Source organism: Sphaerodactylus townsendi, linkage group LG01, assembly GCF_021028975.2.
Source record: "Sphaerodactylus townsendi isolate TG3544 linkage group LG01, MPM_Stown_v2.3, whole genome shotgun sequence".
Classification (NCBI taxonomy): Eukaryota; Metazoa; Chordata; class Lepidosauria; order Squamata; family Sphaerodactylidae; genus Sphaerodactylus; species Sphaerodactylus townsendi.
In genome coordinates, this window is record NC_059425.1 from 120,699,724 (window position 1) to 120,726,183 (window position 26,460).

General features: G+C 44.5%; 1 protein-coding gene across 1 annotated transcript in view; it reads left to right on the forward strand.

Annotated features, from left to right (window-relative positions):
- LAMA4 (laminin subunit alpha 4) overlaps positions 1 to 26,460 on the forward strand; it is a 125,632-nt gene that overhangs the window by 13,092 nt on the left and 86,080 nt on the right. Inside the window, exons 2-3 of the mRNA XM_048492533.1 lie at positions 18,496 to 18,597; positions 21,282 to 21,406. Coding sequence (XP_048348490.1) covers positions 18,496 to 18,597; positions 21,282 to 21,406 — 227 coding nt within the window. The remainder of the gene's footprint in view (positions 1 to 18,495; positions 18,598 to 21,281; positions 21,407 to 26,460) is intronic.

Sequence of the window (26,460 nt, forward strand, 5' to 3'; positions counted from 1 at the left end):
TGAAAGGCGATACCGGGCCAGATGCACTCCCCCATGGAGCGCGCGGGTGCATCCCCGCCCATGGAGTTGTACCCCAGACACTGGCAGGAGGCCCGTGTCCACCACGCCATTGCGACAGGGCTTCCCTTGGACGCTTTCGCGTAGGCCCGAAGCACGCGCACGGCTCGGGTTCGCACTGGCTCCGCGCGGCGGGCCGGTGCCAACGAAGCTCAAAACACACCCGTGATGATGTCTCGCTGCCAAGGTCTCCAGAGAGGGACGCCGGCACTGTCGCCTGGAACTGCCTCGCTCCGGGGGCCAGGCCGGCGAAAACGATCCACCCGCTGGCTGGCAGACAAGGCATCAGCAATCTCTATTTTGCAAAACCTGGAACAAAAGCAGCTTTGGAAAGAAATGTTATAAGTGAGACATGTGAGAACCAAGTTGCGAACCAGACGCGATAACACGTGTCAGACTTGCTCGACCGCCTGTTCACCACACAAGCACCACAGCCTGGTTGTCACACCCCAGAAAAGTACCCTTCTATTTTGCCAGAGGTCGTGCACAGATATGTACCGGGCCACCAAAATGGGAAACAGCTCCAGAAAGGTGGAGGATCCCTGGTGATGCCTCCAGTGAGTGCCAGTCCGAAGGCCAGGAGACCCCAGCCCACTGACCCTGGTGGTACACACCGGGAAGCCAAAAAAAAAGCCCCTCGGAGGCGCCAGGAGTGCACCCTGCAGCTCCAGGCCAGGTTCCAGAGGTGTCTGCCACAGGGAAATGCCGCTGAAGCCTCGGATGAAGGACAACCAGACCTGTAGGTCCTCTTTCAGGCCCCCAGAGACCCTGGATGTGGTGATCAGGAGATCTGCAAACCAGACAAGGACCTCACTAGCTGAGAGCAAAACGCTCTGCCTGGCTGCCACCACCCTGCAGGTGGCAAAATTACAGGTGCCCCAGTAAGGACATTGCACCCACATGCGTACTTCCTGCATTTCCGTAGGAGGAGCACGGACTGGAGCAGGGGTGGTAAGGGCCAAGATCTTGTCTTCTGCAGGGGAAGGGGATGACGTGCCCAGGACCATGTCCAGGTGGATGCCCAGATAACTGAGGGCCGCGGAAGGCCCTCCCGCCTTGCCGGGAGCCAAGTGGGGACCCCTAGCCCAGCTGCCAGGGCCTGGAAAGTCTGCAAGGCACACCTGCACTCCCCTGGTGCCCTGCCTGCCAATGAACAGGAAATCGTCTAAATAATGGGTCACCAGCCCGGAGGGCACCCTCTGCCTGAAAGCCCATTCGAGGAAAGTGCTGAAGGTCTCGAAAGCAGCACAGGCAAAGGAACAGCCCATGGGCATGGCCTTGTCCACGCATTCAGTTGCCTTGGAAATGGATGCCCAGCAGCTCGAAACCCAGGGGGGAAATGGGCAGAAGTCGGAAGGCGGACTACTGGGATGTCACATTTTGCTTGGTGGGCACCTGCTGGGCCTGCCTTGCCTGATGGAAACGATGGCCTCGCCCAGGGTGGCATACCTGACTGAAAGCAGACCTCGGGCTCAAGTGTGAAAATGGTTCACTGGAATCGGCCTCGGGGTGGAGAGAGGTGTTGGACTCAAGCTTCTAAACTCCCTCGGGGTCTTCTTAGGCACCACGCCAAATGGGGAGACCCTGAGGCTGGGAGAGAGGCGGGAGGTTGTAAGGGCCAGCAATGTGACCGGCCCTGATTTCTTTGTCAAGTTTGTCAGCCACCATGCCAGGGAGATCACCTAACTGACTTCTGCAAATTGTTTGCTCGATAGGGTTCCCTCCGGGGGCCTTGTATAGGGAATCCTGAAACCCGAGGAGAAGCCATCGCCTGTGCATGCGCGCAAGAAAGCACCTGTCAGGATAAAGCTGTAGCCACTCCAGCAGCACCTTCAACTGGACGGGTGTGGGAGCCAAGGACTGCAGCTGGGCGTGAAGTTCAGTGTTTGGAGGGGGCGGGAGCGCTGCCCTGGCCACCGGCTTCTTTTAGGGAGGGCACGGCGCCGGGGGACCGGGCCTTTCAAAAGGGAGACCGACCAGCCGGCTTGGGGCAGCCCATCCGGCTGTGGCTGTCAGAGCAGTTGGAGCAGATGTGCTCAAATTTGCACTTGGGCCGCTGGCAAGCGCCTCTGTTGAATTCCCAACAAAGCCCTTTTGCCCCCGCCCACCCCGGGTAAGCTCTGCTGGGTTTTTCTGGGACAGATGGCTCCGCGGCCCCTTTCATATGGTAGACTGATCCACCACTCATCCAGGTTTGGTCGCGGAATTAGATCCCAGCGGAAACGTTTCTTGTGGGAGGTGGCATTCTTGCTAATGGTCTCATCGTAGAGCTATGGTCACAAGGCTCGCCGGGCCAGAGCCCGGGCCCGCAGCACGCTAGCCATGTGGGCCGCTTCGCGCCAGGCCCGGAGGGGGTGGGGCAGCCCGGATGAGGGCCAGAAATTCCGTGAAACCCAGCAGCCAGTTGTTGAAATTGCGCTATGTCAGCTGTCCCTGTGTGCTTTTTGTCAGCCTTCCCTCCCGGCTGCCATGTTCCCCTTCCCCGGCCAGAGGGAACTTTTAAAGATATCAACGTAGGTACCCATCTAACGCCCGCTCCCGGAGCTTCCCTGGGGAGATGGGAACTCAAGGGTTGCCGCGGTCGCCCTGGGCCAGGCCGGGAGATGGCGCTCTCCCCACCCTCTAAGCGCCTGGCGCTTTATATCCAAAGTGGGAGAGCGGGCACCTTTTCCCCCTGGAACCAGAATTCCCCTCGGCTAGCTCGCGCCAGCCGCCATCCCTCGGGTAGACCCTACCCGACGCATGAAGAGCTGGGAGACCGCCTGGAAGACCGGGAACTGAATGCACTCCGCTTCCCTCCCTCCTGCCCTCACGCTCAGGTGGGTCGACGGATGCATCCACTGATGTGGGACGCCGCTGACCGGGCAGGGCGAAAGTTGAATCTCCTCCAATCACTTCCACTTGCGATGATCAGCTCACAGCCGTGCCGGCAGCCGGGCCGGCCACTGGGGCTCCAACTCGCCCACGCCTAAGGCGATCCCAGTTTCGCCGGCCGCTCCGCCGAGGGCCTGGGAAAGGTGCAGCAGAGTGTCCGCCAGGTTCCGGACCAATGCGGGATCGGGGCCCAAATCACCGGTGAGACCGGGCCTGGGGGAGCCCGGTCCGGCCCGTTCGGAGGCAGCGGGGAGAGACTCCCCAGCCGGGGAGGACTGCTCCGGTGGACCCGCCGGCCTGCCCCTGCCAAAAGGGGACAAGCCCAAGGCCAAGAGTCACTGCTCAGCTGCTCCGATCCGCTCGGACCACCGGGCCTCTCGCCTCAACGTCCCTTGGCCGGTCTGAGCCCTGACCCTGCTTGAGTGAGGGCTCGAGCTCTGCCCTCGGCAGCGACCCCCTCATGGGTGGCTCCTTGTTCTTGGCCCGCTTCTGCCCCATAGCAAGTCGTGGAGACCGGCCACAACCAGAAAAGGGAAAACAGAGAAAGTGAAAAAGAGGGAGACTAAAAAGGAGAGTAAAAGCACTAGAAGGAAGGAAGAGGCGAAGCTAGAATGTCTCCTTCCTCGGGCCTTACGCTGTAGACACCATTAAACACCACCACGTCTTGTTGGGTCTCACTGGAAGGGCTGGACTGGGAGAGTATGCCTCTGAGGCTACCCTGGCTCCTCCCACCTTTACGGCTGGGAGCCAATCATTGCACTCGGTTTTGCAGCATGTCAGCCAGGCTACGTAAGTCTATTTTGCTGCGCTGCTCACCCTTCAGTAGCAATGGTTGCCCCTGGTTGTCTGTGGGTGCATTCATTTTATGCGGTCAAAGACCAATCCTTCCATAAATTCCTATATACAATCTGATGTACCTTCTGCTGTTACATAGTGCATACAATAAAATATACAGTTACATAAAATAACCTGAAAATTCCATTCCTTAGGTGGGCAATCCAAAAATACAGCCATAATATCCATGTACACCATATTATCACATTCCCATCATATCTTACTCACCTCACTAATTATTTGCTACTAAAACATATATATTATTACTTTATCTTAAAATTCCTTAAAATTTAACTCTTCTCTGCTTATCATAATAGGTTTAAATATATATATTTATAAATGTATCAAAATTCCAGCCCTTAAGTGTTATTCCCAGCAGCTTTCTTAATATTATATATCGCTCTTCCAAATTTAGCAACCTTAAAAGTCATTTTATGATCCTTGTCGGCAAGGATGAGTGATAGAAGAATATTTCTATCTCTCCCTCTAAATCGTTCCAAGATTTCCTTCATCAGGCCTTCTCTAATATTTCTATACAATTTGCAATCGAGAAGGATATGGTCTAATGTCTCAATGCTCCCATCCCCACAAGGGCAAACACAATCTTCTAGAGGAAGTTTCCTATATCTGCACTCAAGTACAGCAGAGGGAAAAACATTAAGTCTTATTAGGGTAAAAATTCTTCTATCTTCAGGATTACTCAGTTGCTTAAGATATGACATCATCTTTACCGTCTTTAACATACTTGTGTCATAAATTGGATTCCTAATCCTGGTTATGTCGTTTTGCTTCTCTCCATCTAAAATCCGTTGTTTAACAACTGACTTTGCTTGAATATAATTCATGGATAGCAGAAATTGGTGTGATAAACCATAATGTCTCAATCTCTGCTCCACAGCCTTCTTCCATGGAGAAGTAAAGGAATCCACTAACATTAAATGCACAAGCCCATTCCTAAGAAAGAGCAGTTTCAACCATATAGATATTGCCGCAATCCATATTCTTGTCTCCACTGTAACTAAACCCGTATCTAAGCAAATAGCTGCATTAGAGATGCCTGGTGTAGTTTGTAATATAATTCTTAAAAATTTGGATTGCACTTTTTCTAGCATAATCTTATTCGTAGTAATATAAAGCGGAGCCCCATATAAAAGCTGTGATAGCACTTTCATGTAAAATACTGTAAGTGCTGCTGAAACATTCCTTCTTCCTCTACCCCAGTAAAATAAGAGGTAAGAGGTTATCAGCAGCACCAAACCTGGTAGGTTTGAGGAGAATGGAAGGGTACTGTACCATATGACATGCTTTATGATTACGGCTCTGCCAGAAGTTATTTATATTCTCAAAAGCTTGCAGACCGCAATAGTGTTTTTGCCTTTGTGGGAAAGAATGCCTTTTAAGCGAAGGCTTTGTCTTTCCCACTGTATATGGAAAATATGAGTGTGCACTTTTCTGAAGAACGCCTCACTGAAAAATGTTTATATTGGAATCAGCTCCATCTCCAAATCAGGCTCTGTTGCTGAATGGTATTTTGTTTTGCAGTTGGGTGAGGAGAGGGTGTAACTATGTGGAATAGGAGAGACTCTCCAAAGTAAATGCAACTAAATTTGACCACTGTAACAGCTAAGACATTCTGTTTAAAATGCCACATTAGCACCCCTCCACCACCACAGCATGCTGTCATTGTCACATTGTAACATATATAACACATCTGATTGTAACACATCTGATAATCAAGATAGGAACACTACTAAAGATGTAAGAAGAACTCACAAATATGTGCTTCATTCAAAAAAAGTTAGCGAGGAAAATGCTGTCAAGTCACATATGACTTAAAGTAACCCCTGCAGGATTTTAAAAGTGAGAGACATTCAGAGGTGGTTTGCCATTAGCTGTGTTTAGCAACTCTGGACTTCCTTGGTACTAACCAAGGTTGATCCTGCTTAGCTTCTGAGATCCGAGCAGGCAAAGGCACAAGGTACTCTCAAGTGGTAAGAATGCCACTGGCATCCTTTTGCAGGATCCGTTTTCTTGAAAAAGGAGAGTACAGACATATATTCATTGCCATTTGCATTCATAAGAAATAAGCAGAAAAAATATGGAGGAGCACACAAATATTGACTCAGCTCTAGTCTTTAAAATGGTATCAGTTTCACCATAAATTAAACTGAATGCTTTAAGAGCTTCCCAAGCTGCATTCTTCTTAAAAAAAAATCCAGGCATTACTGGCTACATTCATATTTGTCTTCAGTCCTCATCAAAGCAAGCATAAGAGCATGCCACCAGTCACTTGTAGCCGTAGGTCATTCCAGCTAGCATCCTTTAGTCAACATTAACCATTAAGCTATATCTAGCTATTAAATTAAGTATATGCTGAGAGAAAAGATATTCTTTTCTTTGCATAATCCCAGTTATGGTTATAGCAATTTGAATTAGTCAGATTTCTAAGGTTTTTTGTTGTTCTAGATCTACTGGGAATTGATACTTCTTAATGAAGCTAGTGGCTAAACTCCTCCTGGGTCTATAATAAATCCAGGGTCTATATGTATAAACTGCAATCCAAAACCCACTTATTTATTGCAAAGTGCCATATATGGCAATTTAACCTGAATACTAAGGTTTTAGTTTAGAAAAACGGTTGGCTCCAAGGTGCGCGTTACTCAGGAGTAAGCTTGGTGGTAGTCGGTGGCTTTGCTTTGAAGCAACCATGCAATTCTTCCAACAGGTGAATCACGACCCTAGGAGGGTTTACTCAGAAGCAAGCCTCATTGCCAGCAACCGAGCTTTCTCCCAGGTAAAGGCAAAAATTAAGATAGTAGATACTAATTTAATAAAAAGTTCCTAAAGGCTTTCCCTTGGTTGAGTCAATCACCATCCGTGTCATTACAACAGCAGCAATCATGAGGTTTGCAAAGCTGGATGGCATTGTGATCCCTTTCATCAACAAAGGAAAACATTCAGTACAGGCAGGACTGAAAGGTAACCCATAAATAACAAAAGTGAATTGCCAGAAATAGACCTGTGAGAAAGTAAAGACTGACTTAATGCTTGACCTCACATAATTGGGCCTTCCCATTGCTAGCAGACCATAACAGCACTCAGACCACTTCACTGCCATTGTTCTATAATAAATCATTGCTATGTGAGTCAAATTTCAGTGCCTGACTTTTCCAGATCTCCCCCATCCCCTGCTGCCTTTTCTTTAGAAGACTTAAGGTGCTTCATTGCACTTGAGGTCATTATGAGAGTAGCCCTCGAGAGCAGAAGAAACAAATTAGCTGGATCATGTAACTAGAACCATTAAAAAATATTCTTGAGTAAAGTTCATATATTGAAGAAGAACTTAAATCAGATTGCCAGAAGAATAACAGCAAGCAGCATTAAGAACATAAGAAGAGCCCTGAAACAGAACATCCATCTAGTCAAGCATTCTGTCTCACAGTTTCCAAACAGTTCCTCTGGAGGCTCAACAACAAGTCATAAAAACTCAGGCCTTCTCCTGATGTTGCCCCCTAGTACTGGGATTCAGAGGTTTACTGCCTTTGAAGATGGAGGTTCCCTTTAGTCAGCAAGGGTAATAGCCACTGATAGACCTATCCTCTGTGAATCTGCCTAATCCCCTTTTAAAGCTGTCTACGCCTGTGGCCATCACTACATGCCAGAGTAGACTTGATTTAAATAATGACTGAAATCACTAGACAATAAGATTTAAATCACAGTTTTCTTTATTAACAGCCCAACACAGACCTCCCAGGCTGCAGGATATAGTGCTGCTGCTGTCCTGCCACCTCCAGAGGGTTTCTCCATGGTGCAGGAAACCCAAAAATAAAGGGCAAACCCTTGCCAGCCAAAATGGACGTATGCTACGAAAAATGTGGTGTACATTTGGGGTTGGCTGTGTCAACATGCAGTGGCTGGGAGCGCAGCAGAAACCAACTATGGTCAGCTCCATCCCCTGGCACACCCTCAGAAACCCCAAGCGATGCCATCACATCTTTCTGTGTTGTTGGGGCTGGGAATGGCAGCGGCTTCTGCAGTTGGGTGTAATGGAGCCTCATGGCACATCCCACATATCTGTCTCCTCCACCAGCACATTTGCCCCTTGTGCAGGTGGAATCAGCACCCCCACTGGCACAGGACTGTGCCAACTCCTATGGTGAGTCAGACCCGCCCCGTTTGTGCATGCCCACAGAGAGGGCTCTGAGTGCCACCTCTGGCACCCGTGCCATAGGTTCGCTACCACTGATGTAGGGTTTACGAACTACAAGAAATCTCCCATTCCAGGCAAAAGTGTTGTTTATTTGCTGGGGGGGGGGTTCTTTCCAGAGGTTATGAATATTCACTATTCAGCATTTCTCCCACAACATTAAAGTGTCTGTATTGTTTCCAGCTGGTAGTTTCAGCTGGGTATTAGCACTGGTCTAAGTTTTCCAGAAGTGTAAGATTTCAGGAGTCAAAATAAGGGATCCTCAAAACTTATTCTTTGATGTGTTTCTGGACTCTGATCTTTCTAATGTATTGTTTCCAGTTCTAACCAAAAACACAAATTACAAAAATACAGAAAAACAAAACATATAGCTTCACAAAAGCCAATACTTGCCTCAGATCACCATACCCTGTTTCCCCTAATATAAGACATCCCCGAAAAATAAGACATAGTAGAGGTTTTGCTGAAGTGCGAAATATAAGGCATCCCCCGAAAGTAAGACATAGCAAAGTTTTTGTTTGGAAGTATGCCCGACGAACAGAACACAGGAAAAATAAGACATCCTCTGAAAATAAGACATAGCACATCTTTGGGAGGAAAAATTAATATAAGTCACTGTCTTATATTCAGGGAAACACGGTAGCTTCCATCTCAGGTACATCTAGCATTTATCCAAGAGTTGACTACTTCAGGCAAAAAAGTGCAGCATATATTTGACAATGAAACTCAGATTCCTACCGCACTGTAGTCTAAATGGAGATAAACAAGCTGTCCACCTACAGCCTGTGCAAATATTTATTTTAGGTAGAAATGAACAAATGGAAGGGAGGGGGTCTTGGCTGTGCCCTGCACCTGAACCTCATGTCTTTACAGTATCATTAACACAGGAGCCTATGCACTCAGATACATCGAGGCTGTCTATAAACAATCCATCAGACTATGGTTTGCTGAAGGAGCCTGATGCACACACTTGAGACTGAGATTTGAGACGCATGGAAGGGCAGATAAGGGAATGAAGTAGAGTGTCATGAGAGGTCATGAGCCAGAAAGACTAAATGGGATGTAATTGTACATGGCACTTTGTAGAAGGGGAGCACATATACTATGCATATATACTGCACCCATACAATGCCATACAATGCATACAATACCCATGTATCTTTTTTACTTTTTGGTGAAAAGGAGACCTCTTGAAACACCAGGCACAGAATGAACAAAGATCAGGACAGTGGGAAATAGTTATAATCAGTAGCCCTTAATGTTGTATGTTCCTCACTGAACTTTTTTTTAAAATGGAACTGTGGTTATGTTGGCAAAACAGCACTTGTGAATGATGGCTTATCTTTGCAATTTGAGACAGTTGTTACTTTGATCCATCAGTGGTGAAGTCTTGAAATAACTCAGTGTCAATGACAGTGACATCACAATTTTATAGATGAGTCTGATGCTATCCAGACTGTGAGAGAAGTGCAGGTTTAGTCACATCTAACAGCTTTAGTCTAAAGCCAGAGGAGCAAGTTTTTGATAAATTAGTTCTTCCAGTGGAGTTCATCCATTTAATCTTTACAGTGGTTGAATCACCATACCCATTTCTATTTATTTATTTATTTATTACATTATTCACAGCCTTTCTTCCTTATAGGAACTTAAGGCAGCTTACAATGTAAATATTAATAAAATACATAAAAACGCTAATTAAAATCAATGATTTAAAACTTCTGTTAGGCAGAAGAGCTAAACAAATGCCATCATTAATTAAACTGGCAAAGCTGACCAGATTTTCTCTGTCATGGTTTAAAAATAGATGTACCTTCCAAAGTAAGCCCAAGGATTGTCTATGTGGTGGCATGTGTTAGAACGAAAAAGTCACAAAGGTGTGGCACTCATGGCATACTGTAGTACACGTCCATGTATATTTGTTACCGCCAGGAAAATATGAAAAATATTGGTCAGAGAACCATTTCAGGTGACACTTATTTGAGAAGGAATCTGGTAAAAAATGTGTAATACTTTTGCTTCCTTGTGGATCGGAGCAAGGAATGTCACGGATTTAAAATTACTACATTAGCTTACTCAAAGAGAAAAAAGTTGTGGTTATGCATCAAGGCATCCTACTTACTATTTCTAATTTTGCAGTGCAGTTTTGAAGGTGCTTTCAAAGATAAGCTGACAGAAATGCCACAAGAAGAGAAATAGTTTCAGCATAGGAATTCAGAGAACTTTGTGGCAAACACATTTTTCCTTAGCTGTAGTAACTAATGAGCTGTGCCTTGGACTAGCTTGTCTTATCTTTATTATTTGGCATACAACTTGCACATTGTGGCAATATCCTTTTCCATACATTAAGGTGACCAGATTTCTACTATTGAAAAGTGGGGCGCGCGCACCCGCATGAGCACACTGCCTTTTGCGCGGCGCTCCCAGGTCAGCAAACAGGGAAGCGCCCCAGAAGGCACTGCGGCAGCGTGGGAGGTGCTCCCTCCTGTGCTGCCACAGTGCCTTCTGGAGCGCTTCCCTGTTTCCTGACGGGGAGCGCCGCCGCAAAAGGCAGTGTGCTCCTGCGGCCATGTGTGCGCGGCCGCAGGAGCACATTGCCTAATCGGGACAATGCCAAAGTCCGGCGGGGCGCGGGACACATTGCGCAAAAGCATGAGTGTCCCGCGAAAATCGGGACGGCTGGTCACCTTACCATACATGCTTTGTGGCTGCAAGTCTTCTACCAGGGCATGTAGTGTATACATGATGTGCTAATCATTTAATAATAATAATTCTAGTGCTGAAATCAACTATATTCATATGTGATAGAATCAGCTGGCCACTTAGGCTACATGTTGTGGTACAAGATGGAGAGCGGACGATCCCCATGTTTAATATTAGAACCTCCCCTTGCAAATTAAGGGAAGGTTAAGACCAGAGGTCTAGCTAGGGAAAATGGAGCCTGGGGCAAAATCTGAGTTTTCCACCCCTCCCCTTCTCGTATGGGTGGCTGCCCTCCCCACCACAACCAAAGAATGATTTTTTGCACCAGGTCATCTCAAAGTCATCATGACATTACAGAACATGCCCCAACTCACAAATCTGAACACAACAGTGGTGTCAGGCTGCGCCATCTTTGGCCTGCCAGCGTGCACGTATCCAGCTTGCTATCTCTTTGCCTCAAGGCCAAGGGGCCTCTTTCTTTTGTTTTACAAGTACCTAGTCAATAGAGCTTCCCAGTGCTTCTAATCTTTCTTTCACAGGGAGTAACTAGTCTATTCTCAAAATAATTGTAATTGTATTACTGTCTCTTCTCATGCTGATATTGGGGGAATGCAAAGGTGGGGGCTTGAGGGGTTGAACCAAACTGTAACCCTACTGTAGCCAGGGAGCTGGAATCTTAGATTCATCTACCTGGCCATTGGGTTGACACAGTTTTGATTAACGCTCTTGAACCTTCCTGAGTCTTATCACTGACTGGAGTACCAGACCATTACAAGTGGTCCAATCATACACAGTGGAAATAAAAATGTTTGACAACATTTTCAAATGCTTTCAAAAAAGCATGCTCATTCACATTCCACAGTTCAGCTCTCACTGTAAATACCAATGTAACAGAAGTGTTCAAAGTACATTTACATACAAGAAAGAGGTAAAAGAGGGTTTTTTCAAATACCTATGGGAAGGTATTGGGCTTGGCTCCTCGTTTTGTTTCAAAGAACCAAACAAAGAATATCTAACAACTATATTATCATAAAAGTAACAACATAGTGACGTTATCATAAAGAACAAAGTGACATTATCATAAAAGTAGATATATTCCTTTTCCCAGGAGTAGAAAGCTTTGTTTTCCAGTGCAAAAGGTGCCACTCTCTGTATGACTTAATGAGAAACTGCTTGTCTGCTTTCATCTGCTGCCTTCAAGGCATGCAATAGCTTTGAGAGCTCATTTATACAGGCTGTCCAAGCAATAAGGCCACATTATGCATTGGTTGGTTGCCCATGCCACCCCAGAGCAGAAGATGTCGTTGATTAACTGGCATGGACTACTGAATGGCTGCATTAGTTAATTTCAGACGAGGACTGAGGTTTATCTGTCCTCTTTGATTGCTGACCTAAGAAGGCAACTGAGGCATTTACCCTAGAACTTTCAAGCACATTTTTCTAATATTATTAAATCTTAGGCACAGTTCTTTGTCCAAATAATTCAGAGCCAGATGTGACTGGCTTCAACACTAAAACAATGTCACATGCCCTCAGACCATTCTAACCAGTTGTAAGCACTCATACTACACTTAAATAAGATTCTACTTGATACAAATTACAGCTAGTCATCAGTAAAGACATTTGTAGTATTAGCATAACATGTTTAACATTCAAATACTCTGGGTAAATACTGATTTCTTTTTACAAGAAAACTGCTGCCAAATAACATGTGCAGAAGTGTTAAGTTGCTTAGACATGGCTTAGGCGTAATTTTGAATGAATCTTTAGTCTGTTCTTTGATTCTTCAACTACAAGATCTGACCTGAAACTATCACTAGAAATACTTCAGAAAGAAGTGATAAGATAGATTCATGTGAATCTTCCTTTTGGCAAGGGTTTTTCTGCATTTGTTATTTCTTTTGGATGTGTCCCTGTACTGTGGTGTGGGGGGGATCTTTTCTCCATGTGTTTTGCTCCCTCTAGTGGTCAATTCGATCTTTCATGGCTGTTCCTTTTTCTTACAAATTGCGTCCCAGGCTTCAGCCTGGGGACTCTGTTGCGGCGGGGGAGGAAGGAGTGGAATGCCTCCTCCCTCTGCTGGCCGAGCAGGCAGCCACGTGGCCAGGAACCGGCACGTGACAAGGGCCAGCCAGGGTGAATAAAACCAGCCTGAAGGCTTGTTGGTCCGCAGCCCGGGTGGTCAAGGATATGGGAGGGGATGTTATTCCCCATATTGATATATCCTTTGCGCTGGAAGCGCTGTATTTGCCCGATGGAGTTCACTTGTCAGATTGGGGTCAGGACATCTGGGTACATGATATCCGTTATGCACTGTTGCAGTGGCTTCACGGCACGCAATGAGCTGCATGACATTTGATATGCTCTGTTGCAGTGGCTTCTCGCCATGCACTGAGCTATGGGACTCGGGCTACTGAAGCTGGGGCGGGAGCTGTTTTAGCAGCTCGTTGGCGGTTGGGCATAAGAGCACATCCTATTTGGGAAGGCAGTAGCTTATTCCCACATTGGGGGTCTCCTTTTGAGGTCCGAGGTGGTGATGGGCACAAATTCGTTAATTGATGAAGCTGCGTTAATGGTGATGAGCTTCGATGTGGAGCGAGGCCAGCAGGCCACGCCGAGAGCTCGCTGCCCAGCAGGAAGGGGTGTCACAAAGTGGGTTTGCATCCACATGGCACCTAGTAACTTCCTGTTCCAGTTCCCTTGGGGAATGTGCCGGCAGCGGTGCTGTCCGAAGGGCCTAAGGGGTCAGCTGGGGCTGCCCTATAACCAGGTTTAGCGGCTTGCTTCCTGGGGGTCAGGATGTGCTCTGTTATGCTTGCCCAGCTTCAAGGTTGTTATTATTATATGTTAAATAAATTTGGGCTGCAGCCAATTACTTTTCCAACTAATATGTTGTAGTGTTATTAATGGAACGAGTCTCCACAGATCCGCACACAAGTACCTTTAAAACCAGAGAAACAGCTATGAAAAATCAAAGCAACCAGTAAAGGGAGCAAAAGATCAGAAAAAGAAAGTTAAGCAGTACAGGCAAATAACCAATAAAATAGCATGTGCATAAAAACCCTTGCTCAGAATTATTTATTCTATTGTCTATTCTGATAGGCAGCCTTTTGCCAAAATAGTAGGTAGAGAATGATCTTTGCAAATTGTTTCTAGAATTCCTTCACTGGAATGCTGGGGATCGAACCTAGGACCTTCTGCACATCAAGTATGTGATCGATCTCTAGGCTCCAGCTGTCTCATAATGGGTTCAGTCACTGGGCACCCCTGGTAGAAAGGTGAAGAACCAAAAGTCAGTATATTTTGCCAGGAATCTCAACACTCTAGAATGTACAAAGTGCAAAGATGGTTAGAAGAACATTAAAGTCAGTACATATGTATAAGAAATAACATTGTTGCCTGTATTCCAGGGCTCCATTAGTATGATTATTTCCCATACCTGCTTGCCCCACTGTGTTCTAAATACTTACAGGGATACAGAGATAAGCAATATATCACAGCATGAGCAATCTCTGCTTTTAAGCAGGAATTTTGAGTGTCCAGTATGGCAGTAGAAGAAATCCAAGGTTCCTTCTAAAGTACTAAACAATTCTTATTTTTGACAATGAAGAATGTGACAAATTTACAGAAATAAATATCAGATGAACCTGCCTTTAACAACTGGTGGAGTATTTTTCAATTTCTAGAGCAAGCTTTTTCTTCTCGCTAGGCACTGAACAGTTACTTTATTATTTTATTTCAATAGAATAAAACAGCATTGCCAGTGATGCAATACAAAAGCAATAAGTATTCAACCACATTTCAAAAAACTTATTTGAATGCCTGTTGGAAATTCAATAAATTAGCACCGCTTTGAGTTTTTTTGAATCAACATGCAAACAAGGATCATATGAAACTCTCCAGTAGACAATAAATGTGCAGCCTACATATCTCTTCCTGATGAAGAAATACAAATGCTCCTTTATTATTATGAAACCATGAAAAGGCATATTCTACTGACCCATATATTTTTCAGTATTTGCAGGGATGGAAAATTTCTGTTAGTGGATGAAGATTATACCCCTGACTACTGGACCATTGAACAGCTACTATAAACCCTCTGATATGTTTTGAAGTGTTGTAAAAAGCTCCCTGGATGCTTTATGCCAGTTGTTCATTATAAGCTGAGGTTTTCAGGCAGTCAAATTTAAAGCATCCCTCACATGCCAAAGCTTTGTGTGCATCAACCTTACATTGGGGGTTTTTTTAATTGCAGTTCGAGAGAGATTACCATGTTAGTCTGCTGCAACCAAAATATATAGGAATCTTGTAGAACCTTAGACTATCACATTTTTATTCCATTGTTACTCTTTCAGATTATTCCTTATTCGCAAAAAGGGCCAGGTTCTAATGCTATTTGTGCTCTCTGAGATATTAATTGCCACCATTAAAGCCTGAAGAGAAACATCTAAAACAGTGGGAACCTGCAAGGATTTGCAGGGTGATTTTCCTTCTCCCTCACTATTTCTTTCTTCCTCTTCCTTGAAAACCCCCATAACCTTCTCCTTCCCTGCCTCCTCTCCTTCCCATTCACCAGCCACCCTACTTTTATCTTCTCCCCATCTTCCATTTTTTCACCCTTCACTAACTCTGGCACCTTCTCTGCAGGAAAACTACGGCCCAGTTGCATGGTTTTGGGCGCCAGGGCAGATCCTGTTGCACAGTAAAAAAACTTGTAAGGATTTGAAAATGGCACCCATTTTCCCATCTCAGCTTTCCCACAGTATTTCCTCTTTTCCTCTGCCTGATAAGCCAATTTTCTGTAAATTTATTACCCACACAGGGACTTTGGTGATGGGTGGGTGTTATGGATTACAGTAAAAATGGTTAATGTAAAAAGGTGCGGTTCAGTCAGCACTGGAGCACAAAGAGTTAACCAGAGCTCCACCTGATTGGCCGGCTGAGATGCCATAGCAAGAACCACAGAGAGGGTGTGCTCACCTTATAGGAGGAGATAGAGTCTGTCAGAGAACAAATTGACAGAGAGACTGAGATCAAGCCTGTCACAGAAAGAGTGAGACACAGATCATGTCAGTCCTCAGATCCAGTCAGGAGATCATGTCTAAAAGCAGAGAGACACAGAGAGAACGGCTAGGTGACCAGAGTTCTCAGAGAAATCTCAAACACTGAGAGTGGGCCAGATCCTTGTTTTCACCAGAGACCAGGCGGCCAGGTGTTGGTGGAAGACAAGAGAGAAACTTATTTCACGGGGACACTCCTAAGACCACACAGCGGGCTTGGCTATTCTCAGTAGGAGATTGCACCTAGATATTGGAACCGGTGAGTTCCTGAGGGTGTGTTAGCTTAACGGGCAGAATTAAGTGAGGCTTTAGAGAAACCCCAGAGCTTGCTCTGTCCCAGGCTAGTGGGAAACCATGAGGAGTTAAGGGTGAGTATTTTTAGGAAAGTGTTCAGGACCGTGTAGGAAGGTTTCCCTAAAAGAGGTAGCTGTGTATGTATGAAGCTATAACTGGAAACTGAAACAGCCATTTCACTGTAACAGCATTTTATTTGTAACATCTAAGTTGTATCTGCCTAAAGAACAAGAAATGCTTAAAAACCTCTCTGTACCATCAACTTGAGAAGAAAAAGCCTGTAAATAGATTTTTGTTTTACTGTTCAAAAGCCTCTCAGAGTTACATTTTCCCTCTAAAAAGGTGGCAGAGTACTTTTCCTGACAAAATTTTGCCAAAGGGCTTGTGTGTGCATCAACTGTGCCCCTACACAGTCCCCTACCCCACTTAGGCCTCTGTCTCTGTGAGGGAGTGAAGTGTGTTGCAGCAGGCAATGAGTATACTGAAAATAAATAAATAAATATCCTCAATCATCTCTGCTTCCTTCTCCCCTTCCCATCCAATCACCAATCTTTCATATGCCCCCACTTTCTGTTGTATTTATTATTTTATTTATTTATTTACTTTATTTATAGCCCACCTTTCCCCAAAGTGAGAATTGAAAAAACTTTATCTCACTCTCCTCTCCTCCATTTTATCCTCAGAACCCTATCATGAAGGGTAGGCTGGCAACAAAAAACTCTGGGCCCCTTCCCAGCCTGCCTAACCCTGCAGCTAAACAAGAGAAGGAGAGAAGAAGAGACAGTCTGGTTGTTGTGGGTTTTCTGGGCTGTGTGGCCGTGGTCTGGTAGATCTTGTTTCTAACATTTTGCTTGCATCTGTGACTGGCATCATCAGAGGTGTATCACAGAGGGAAGTCTGTTACACACTGTGTCCAGTGAGAAGGGAAAGTTTAGTGGGGTATATATTGTCCATGTCCCAGGGTGGGAAACCAATCAGTAAGTGTTTGGGTGGAACTTGCTATGCAAAGGTGTGGTTGACTGCATTATAATGCAGGTGGGGTTTTCCAGTCCAGAGAGTGATTCACATTTGCATTCCCTGCAGCAGCAACAGTCTTAGTGAATGCAAACCCTGTGTCTGGGTGGAGTCCATTGTCCACGAACACCGCATGAGTCATGGACAATGGACTCCACCCAGTTCCACACTTCCTGTTCTATGTTTTGTTTTGCCTCTTTGACCGTGACCTTTCCTTTTATTTTTTTGATATATTTTGTTAGCTCTCAGTTCTCAGCTTCACACTGTGCCATTAAAATAGTTGCTGTAAGATAATGACATTAAAAAGGAAGAGTCTGAGTTATTCATAGTCTGAGTTAGGTACACTAAAATCTGTAAAGGATGACTAAACTTCAACATCACAGAGCTCCAGATCTTTAGTGTTTTAAGAAACATCATGCAAGAGTCAAAACAACAGAAAAATATGTTCCTGGATTAGTAATTAGTAAAATTAATTAAACTGGCCTCCTCCAGTAGGCAACAAGTGCTTTAATCCTAAAAGAAGTATTGAAAAGTAGACTTCACATTTCAGCCCACCAACTGTTTTCAAAGTTCAGATAAAGGCCAGTAACCAGAGAGGTGGTTAATGTTGTTCAAACAACAGAGAGACTAAGTGCAGCTTGCCAAATTGATTGTGTTCCAGACTTACATACACACTCCAATAATTTTGCTATGCTCCAAGGAACATCAAGTTGCTCAGATCATTCAATTAGCCAGATGCATCTTTTTACTACTGCATTAATGTCCTAACAAAGAAAGTTGAAAGATACCTGAGCTGAGTTAGCCAGCACTTTGGACCTGATATTTTCCTTTCACTTACAGTCTGGTACATTTAAATCTGCCTGAATCTCAGAAAGGTGAGCTATAAATAAAGTAAACTAATTAATGAGCAAAGCATTTCTGGTTTAATTCATTGCACGAAGAAATTCAAGCCTTTATTCAAGAAAGCTAACTTTTAGGGCAGTTTAGGGCAGTTTTCCATAGTGCCTCATACTGAATAACTAAACTTTATTTCATAGGTTTTACTGGTTACAGAACTGGTTTTTCCTTTATCTCCAATAAAATGTCAATTACCTGAAACTCTGTTAACTTGCCTGAGATTAATGGAATTGTGAAGCTTATATTACAGCAGACAACTGTCAATGTACACAACCCTCCCCTTCCACCACATAACTACCATTTTAGTGAACCATGGGAGAATCTCTCTTTTCTTTCCTTCATCTCATTCATGCCATTGTCAGGTCACTTTCTTTTTCTTTCCCACCTTCTCACCCAAGTCTTCTTATCAGGCATGTAACTGTTGATCTTTAATCATCTTCTTGCCCATCTCCTCCCCTCACACTCATCACTGTATCTCCCACAATGAACAGGTTACGCATGCAGGATGGCTTTGCAAGAAACTGATCTGCAATACTTTATCTTGTGCTTTTCTTGCAGAACTGCCAAGAAGGTTTTTTCCTAACCTTTTCAGGAGAATGCACTCCTTGTAATTGCAACAATAATGCATACAGATGTCTTGATGGATCAGGAGTTTGTCTGGTAAGTAGCCTTTTCTGGGTACTAAATATACCAAGGTCTTTCTTTGCAGATAAAGTCTTTAAATAGCTTTTTAATGACATCTGGAGGGAAAATTCAGATCATTAACATAATTTCTGCATTTCCTTACTTTCTTCAGTGCAGTAGAAGAACTACAAAATGGCTGATTTATTCATGCATGTTAATTCTTCATGTCTGTAGCATCATGGAATATAAGACTATCAACCAACTCTATGGTTCCATTTAATCCAGCATCCTATTTCCCACCTATGCTCCCAAATGGCTTTGGAGGAAAGCATAGAGGCTGAAGCCTTTCCCTATTATTGCTGGCACCACCACCACCCCTGCAGATTGTATTCAAAGGAACAAAATCACTGAAAACTTCCATTTAGCCACAGTGATGAAATTATGGATTAACATCAAAGGCAAAACTTGTTTACCTAGGTAAACAAGTATGCAGTCTGATGCAGAATTAACCCAGTCCAGGGCCATTGACCTTGGCCTGGAGGACCTTTGCATAGGATTAAACTGTAAATTATGCGACTCAGCCCTTAGGGTCCAGAAATTCCCATTTTGGAAGAGAGGAACAGGAAGGAATTTTTATCTAGATCAGGTTGCCTATTGAATTTTGTTACTCTGGATACTCTCTCCTTTCAAAGTTTGCCTTTTTTTCATCTCTTTCAGGCACTCAAGGGATCTTGGTAGAAATTTTTATTGGCCAGAAAATGGGATTTCAGATCCCATAATTTCTAGCCCTAGCCCTTATATCATTAGTTTTTCAATTAATTAGAAATTTAATTCACCGCCCTGAGCCCTTCGGGGGAGGGCGGTTTATAAACCTAATAAATAAATAAATAAATAAATAAATAAATAAAATTTCCAAACCTCCAAGGACAACCTCTCACAACACACATCACCATCTAAGAGCAGGGGTGGGGGGTAGGGATTCTTCAGTATATTACATTTGTTAGATCTTGGGCTGACTAATCACTTCTGACTATTAGCAAGAAATCATCTTAACAAAGGATTGCCTGTGGCATTCATAGCAGTAAACTAGCAGGGAGTCTGGTTTTATGATGTGTGGATGAGGAACTTAGTGAGGGTCCAGCATCCCAGTGTCAGAAGAGTATATATTGCTATTTTTACAGTACTATCCTCAAATGGCACATTTAACTTTTCCCAGAGCTACAGAAAATTACTTGGAGACACTTGGGGTTAAAGATACATTTGCTGGTAGTGACCCCTGTTACTGAGAACCAGACTTGTTCCTACCTTTATTCACTAGCCTCATCATCTGCCTACCAGTCCCTGTGTTCTGTTTCTGTTTTAGATGGATTGGTGGATATGAAGCTAATATTTCCTTTACTAAATATTTATACATGTTTTGAGTAGAACTTATTTGAGCCATTAGGATTAAAAGTATACTAAAAGGATTAAGAATATCTTGGAAAATCATGGACTATGAATGAATAGCTTAAATGTAGGTTTTTGCAGAAATGCATAATTATGTGGTTTGGTATATTCCCAATTCCTAACATTAAGCGACATTACAAAATGGTTCTACTGATAGGAAGATAGCTGTTGCCAAGGTTCAATTGGCAGAAAGATTTAAGCTGATTTAGTACCACTGAACATAGACCTGAAGTTCATTTAGAACAAGTTATCATCTAAAGAGGTGGAACAAAACCTCATTTATTGGGGAAGGGGGTGTTGCATCACTGAGGCCTAATTCACATACCATGCTGATAGTCACCAGTATTTAGTCTAAATGACACAGTATTTAGTCTAAATGACACAGCAAACAGGTTGAACAAGTCTGAACCATTTGCCTAAGTACGAAACAACTGTATATGCTTGTCTATGCCCACAGCAGAAAAGGTTTGTGCTGACTCATTCACATGGCCTTATAGGGTTGCCAGCTTTCAGATGATGTCTGAAGATCTCCTAGAATTACAATGGATCTCCGGACCATAGATATCAGTTCCCTTTGGTGAAAATGGCAGCTTTTAAGGGTGGATTGTATGGCATTATACCAAGCTGAGAAAGATAGACAATTAGATATGTTTGTAATATGTTAACAATTGTAAACAGTTTTTGGTTTCTCTCCTTACTTATGTTATTATTTAAAATCAATCAATATAATTATATAAAAAAGAAATAATACAATACCATACAGTATATTTCTTTTTTAATACTTTAAACAGTCGTTATTTGAATCTAGAGACGGGGAGAAGGGGAACTGCACCTGGGGCAAGCATGCCCTGCATCCTTGCCACAGCCCCGCCCAGGAATGCCCCACCCCGGAATGCCTGGCCACGCCCCCATCGTGCCCCACCCAACACCATTGGCGCTACGCCACTGTTTGAATCCCACCACCATCAGAACCTGTTACTAAAATTTTTGAATCCCACCACTGCTTTCAACATACGCCTCCAGTGATAGTGGAATCTTGTAGCTTGCTTTGTCAACACTGTCTGGCAGCCCACAATTGCTGTTCAAAATATCTTCATTTGCCACGCAATTCCAGTTACAAGCACTTTCAGTTTAATCAGTCAACGTTTGGAAGAGTTATGGTCTGACCTTTTCATTCCATTTGCCAAGCCTAAATAATTTCTATCAAGTTTAAATTAAGAAGCAGCTCTTAAATTTGCCATTCTTCAGGATTTCTCCCTTTTTTTTAATTGCAGGATTGCCAAAGAAACACAACTGGAGACCACTGTGAAAAATGTCCAGATGGTTATTTCAAGGATGTTACCACAGGACGGCTTACCTTCTGCCAACCTTGTCCTTGTCCATTACCACTGGTTGCCAAGTAAGATTAGTTTAATGTTATTCACTCTGATAACTCCTTCCTGTTGAATCCCATTGTACTTCTGAGGGAAGAGGAAGTGATATTGTATATTTAGTCACAGGAGCAAGATCATTTTCACATATTTGTTTTTTCAGTTAGTCAGGAAAAAGCCTCAGATTTTTTGTCCCAGCCACAGCAGTGATTGCAAAGACAGACAGACAGACAGACAGACAGACAGACAGACAGACAGACAGACAGACAGACAGAAAGAAAGAAAGAAAGAAAGAAAGAAAGAAAGAAAGAAAGAAAGAAAGAAAGAAAGAAAGCAAGAAAGAAAGAAAGAAACAAAGAAAGAAAGAAAGAAAGAAAGAAAGAAAGAAAGAAAGAAAGAGGCCGTTTCCGCACGGGCAATTAATGGTGGCCTGGGAGGCCGTGGCGAAAGCGCCCCGATCTCCAGGCCATGCCGATTCTGTCACCCTGAGAAGCGCCAGCTGCATCGCAGCCGCTGCGCCCTCGCACCGCTCCCGCCCGGCCCGAAGCCAGCTTTTCCCCAAAGCTTCGGAGGCGCTCTTGTTAGCGGGAAGCGCCCGGACCGAAGCTGCTGCCGGTGAGCGGCAAGCGGCTTCGGGTACGCCTCCACCGAGCACTTACTTTGTCCCTGGAGCCTCAGGTGGCCGCCGAGGCCTGCAAAGGGACAGGACCGCTTCTCCCCTGCGCCGCTGGAGGCAAGTAGCGCAGAACCAAAGGGAGGCGATGTCCCCAGGCCTCGGCGATACCTCAAAAACCGAAAGGATATCACCAAAATCGGCAGGGCGCCGAGCGCCGCTGCCCGGCTGTTTCCAGGACGCCTTCACGATCGCGAGAGGTGGTCCCAGCATCGTCGGAGTCAGAAGCGCCAAATCATACGCCCGACCTAGCCATTTCCGCCTCTGTGCGGAAACGGCCAGAAAGAAAGAAAGAAAGATTTGGCACTTAGTATGTATAGTCAAAGGCTTTCACAGCCAGAATCAAATGGTCAGGGCTACTTTTGGGTCCTAATCCATATGCATCTGTGGTTCCACACTGGGCTATATAGAGAAACACATCTTATGGAGTCCTGCCTTTGAAGATGCCAGCCACAAATGTAGGTGAAATATTGGCCCATTACACATGGAACACCTATCTTGAGCCTGTTCTCTATCTGTGGGCTTGCAGTGGGCTCTCCTTACATTTCTCTGTTTACACTGAGGAGGCAGCCCACAGCCTGCAGCACAGTTTGTCTGCTGAGCCTTGGCCTCTACTTCTCCCAGTTGTCAACTCAACAGCCTTAAAGGCACAGAGCTGATATTGGTCATTTCCCCACTCACTGTTTGATGCGGGCCACTGGCGGCAAGTAACCCGGGATCCAGCAGCACTCCCCTTTGCACCAGCAGCGACAATGCAGCCACCCCGATTCTGCCGCTCTCCTCCTCCCTCAGCGCGCATCATTTTTGCTCCTGGACCGAAGAGCACTTTTTTGAAAACCCCGCACAGAGCACGGGGCAGTGGAAAAGTCCAGGAGGTGACTCTGTGTTTGGGTTTCCCACCACTGGTAGTGACGTGGAGCTTTTTGCCCAATCAGGAAGCAGTGGGCTGTGCGCAAGCGCAGCGCTTTTATAAAAACCTTTTTGTGGAGCAAAGATCGACTTCTAAACATCTGGCTGGTTACATAGCTTGCATTCACTTAACCTTGTGTTCACTTGAAACCTTTAAAGAACCCATTCAGTCAATATAGGAGTGTATCTCGAATGGTTAAGCATTGCACTAGTGTGTGAAAGGTTGGCAGTTCTAACCCAGGGATGAGTATTATTGTAGTGTGTGTTTATAATTTTTTTCATTGACTGGCGCAGCCGAAACAACCTGGGCCAGCCCCAGTCCCCCTACCCCAAGAACAAGGCCCCAAGTTTTTTGCTGCCCTAGGGTTAGGGTTGTGAATTGTGAATGAAGAGGCAGCAGTGAATGAATTTGTGAATGAAGAGGCAGCAGTGAATGAATTACTGAGGCAGCATTAAACACAAAGGGATGCAGAAATGGGGCTTCATTTTAAACAGTTTCAACAGTTAGTCCAGAGGTCTGCAACCTTTGGCACTCCAGATGTTATGGACTACAATTCTCATCAGCCCCTGCCAGCATGGCCAACTGGCCATGCTAGCAGGGGCTGATGGGAATTGTAGTCCATGGACATCTGGAGAGCTGCAGGTTGCAGACCCCTGAGTTAGTCAGTTCTGCCTTAACATGCCTTTTTCCCCACTGTCATGCCCCCACAGAGCCTTTGTTTATTTCCCCTTTAGTTTCCCCACAGTTAGCATGGGTTTAGCTATGTTTTGTACAGTATTCAGTGGGAGGGAACCGAATTTAGTTCTGTCCCTTTAAGAAGCCCTAGGGCTGGTGTTCTACGGCAGTTATTACCCAGCAACCTGTCTGATTGAACCGGCAGTTAGAAAGGGCCACCTTAGGAGCTGGGTGACGTATTGGCGGCGAGATTAGGGAGACGCGGAAGCTGGGTGACAGCAGCAGTTAGGTATAGTAGCGAACTGGAGGTGAGCAAAGCAACAAGTTAGACAGTCAAAAGATGTTATAGATTCCACGAAGTAATTTTAAAGTTAAACAGTTATAGATGTTTATAGTCTCCACAGTAATTTTACGAATAAATTCCAGACTCCAGAGAAGTTTCTGCAGCACCAAGTAACAGCTTTATTTGGATTAGACCGGGGAGGAGTCAGGGTCATGTCAACATTCATTTACAATTAAAAGCTTTTAAAGAGTATTGAACTGTTAGCACTGAGTCGAGAAGTGAAAGAGTCTTACATTCTGCTTTGGCGGAATTGCAAGGCACCTAAATAACCACCTGAGGGGAGCAAGAACAAAGTCCTAACTTGAATGATTTCCCGAAGTTTCCAAAAGGGCGAGATTGAAAGTTTCAGTGGGGTGAGAAGCAAGGCAGGGGAGCCTTTGCAGTAAAAGGAACAAAGAAAGTCTGCACCATGCGCCCAACAGTAAGAGAAGTTGGTTTCCTATGAAGCCCCTAAGAAGAGCTGGGCATAGGAAGAGTTTGAAGTCTTCTTTGCTAGGAGGCACTGGCAGGAAGAGAGATTGGTTCCCTATAAAGCCCTAAAGAAGCTGGAGCATAGGAAAGTTGAAGTCTTGCTTTGCTAGAGGAGCACTGGCAGAAGAGAGATTGGTTTACCTATAAGCCCTAAAAGAAGCTGGGCATAGGAAAGTTGATTAGTCTTCTTTGCTGAGGCACTGTGCAGAAGAGAGAGATTGGTTCCTACAAGCCCTAAAGTGAGCTGGGCATAGGAAGGAATTGAAAGTCTTCTTTGCTGGGGAACACCCGGCAATGCCACAAGAAGAGAAGAAACTCACTCAAGAGCCAACAAGCTCTATTTCACAGAAAGCAATGCTAGAAATAAAAAAACCCAGTATTTTAGAGCATGATGAATCCATCAGTAATTCATCAGATAACAGTGGACCTGATGCTCCTTTAAACCATTGCATCAACTGGGGCAGAAAAACAAAGTCATGTACAGAAGAAGCAAAAAAGTCCGAAGCTTTCGTTGTAAAATCAAAAGGCCAAGAGTGAGAAAGAGATGAGTACTGGATCAGAACTGGGATTAGATGATTTGGATGCTAGAATTGATTATTTACATCGCCTCTGTGCGAAGCAAGGGGAGAGATGTGCACCAGGAAAGGGAGATAAAGAAAACATCACAGATCCAAGAAGATGATCTCCATAATAAACAGTTGGCACTCTGAAGGAGGTGTTCCAGACATGTCCACAGGAATCGAAAGTTGTTCGGACAAGGTTCGAAAATAACAGGTCAACACAAACCAGAAAGTAAAGATAGAAAATATCCTCTCTCAGAAACACAAAAGAATTTCCTACAAAGCAGGAAGGCTGCAACCAAATGAAGCACTTTTCAATCCCACCACATGCATCCCATATGGGAGGGAGCACTGGGAGAGAATGATAGGGATAATAAAGAAAGACTCACAGGATGCTATGCTTTTTGAATAAATTTAGCAATCCTCACACATGAAGTCTTAGTTACATTGATGGCAGAGGCCAAGGCTCTATAGTCCAATGAAGATCCAGCCTTACTTGCCAATGCTTCATGCCGGACCCAGAAAATCCAAGCATTTTAACACCAGCAGCACTTTGTTAACTTTTACAGGCTTCCAGAGGTAGGGCCGATATAACTTCTGGCCTCCAGATTTAAAGGAGTACACACCTACAAAACAATGGCAACAGGTGCAGTCTTTTGGCTAATGCATTTGGAAGAGATGGGAAGAGAATGTTTGCCATTGTTACAAAAAAACTGGAAGTAGGGAACCCCAACCAGATCTTCAAGTAGGAAGTGGTCTTGATGAAGGAAAAAAGAATCTCCCGCGCGAAGAGTTCACTGGCCCATTTAGCCCATTTAATGTAGCCAAAGTAGTTCAGGAGAGGACCACAGAGGTACGCTTAAAAGGTTAAAAAAAAATAAAGAGACAACTTCAGCAACAGGTGAAAGGAAGAGACTTTGCACAAGTTGAAGTAATACACAGTTCCCACGGCTTTCCAGAACCAAGGCACGGAGATGGCTGCCTTCCTTTACATGATGCAGGCAGCTCAACTCAAACAAACAGGCATACTCTAGAAATGAAGACCCTAGAAAGCTTCAGACCCACAGTGTTGCAACAGACTGTATGAAGAAGAGATTCTCTCTCTTTGTAGCGGTGGATAAATGTCTTGTGGAAAACGTCCCATTTTTCACTCCACTACTTAATGGCTTTAACCCTGATTTTAGAGGCCGAAAGATGGAGATTCTTCTTTATTCCAGAGTTCCTGGGCTTACGTTGAACCACAAGCAGTTTGAAGATTCTGCAATCCAAGATTGTTAGAAGTTTATAGTTATAGTTAGCATAAGAAGTTTACAGTTAGCAGCATAGTTGATATTATGTATTAGGGATGAGTAGTTATTAGAGGTACGGTACAGTAGAATAGTTAAAAGTATAGATTAATGGAAGTTGATAAAAGGTAAAACTTCAGAAGAGGAAGTTTAAACGGCCCGAGT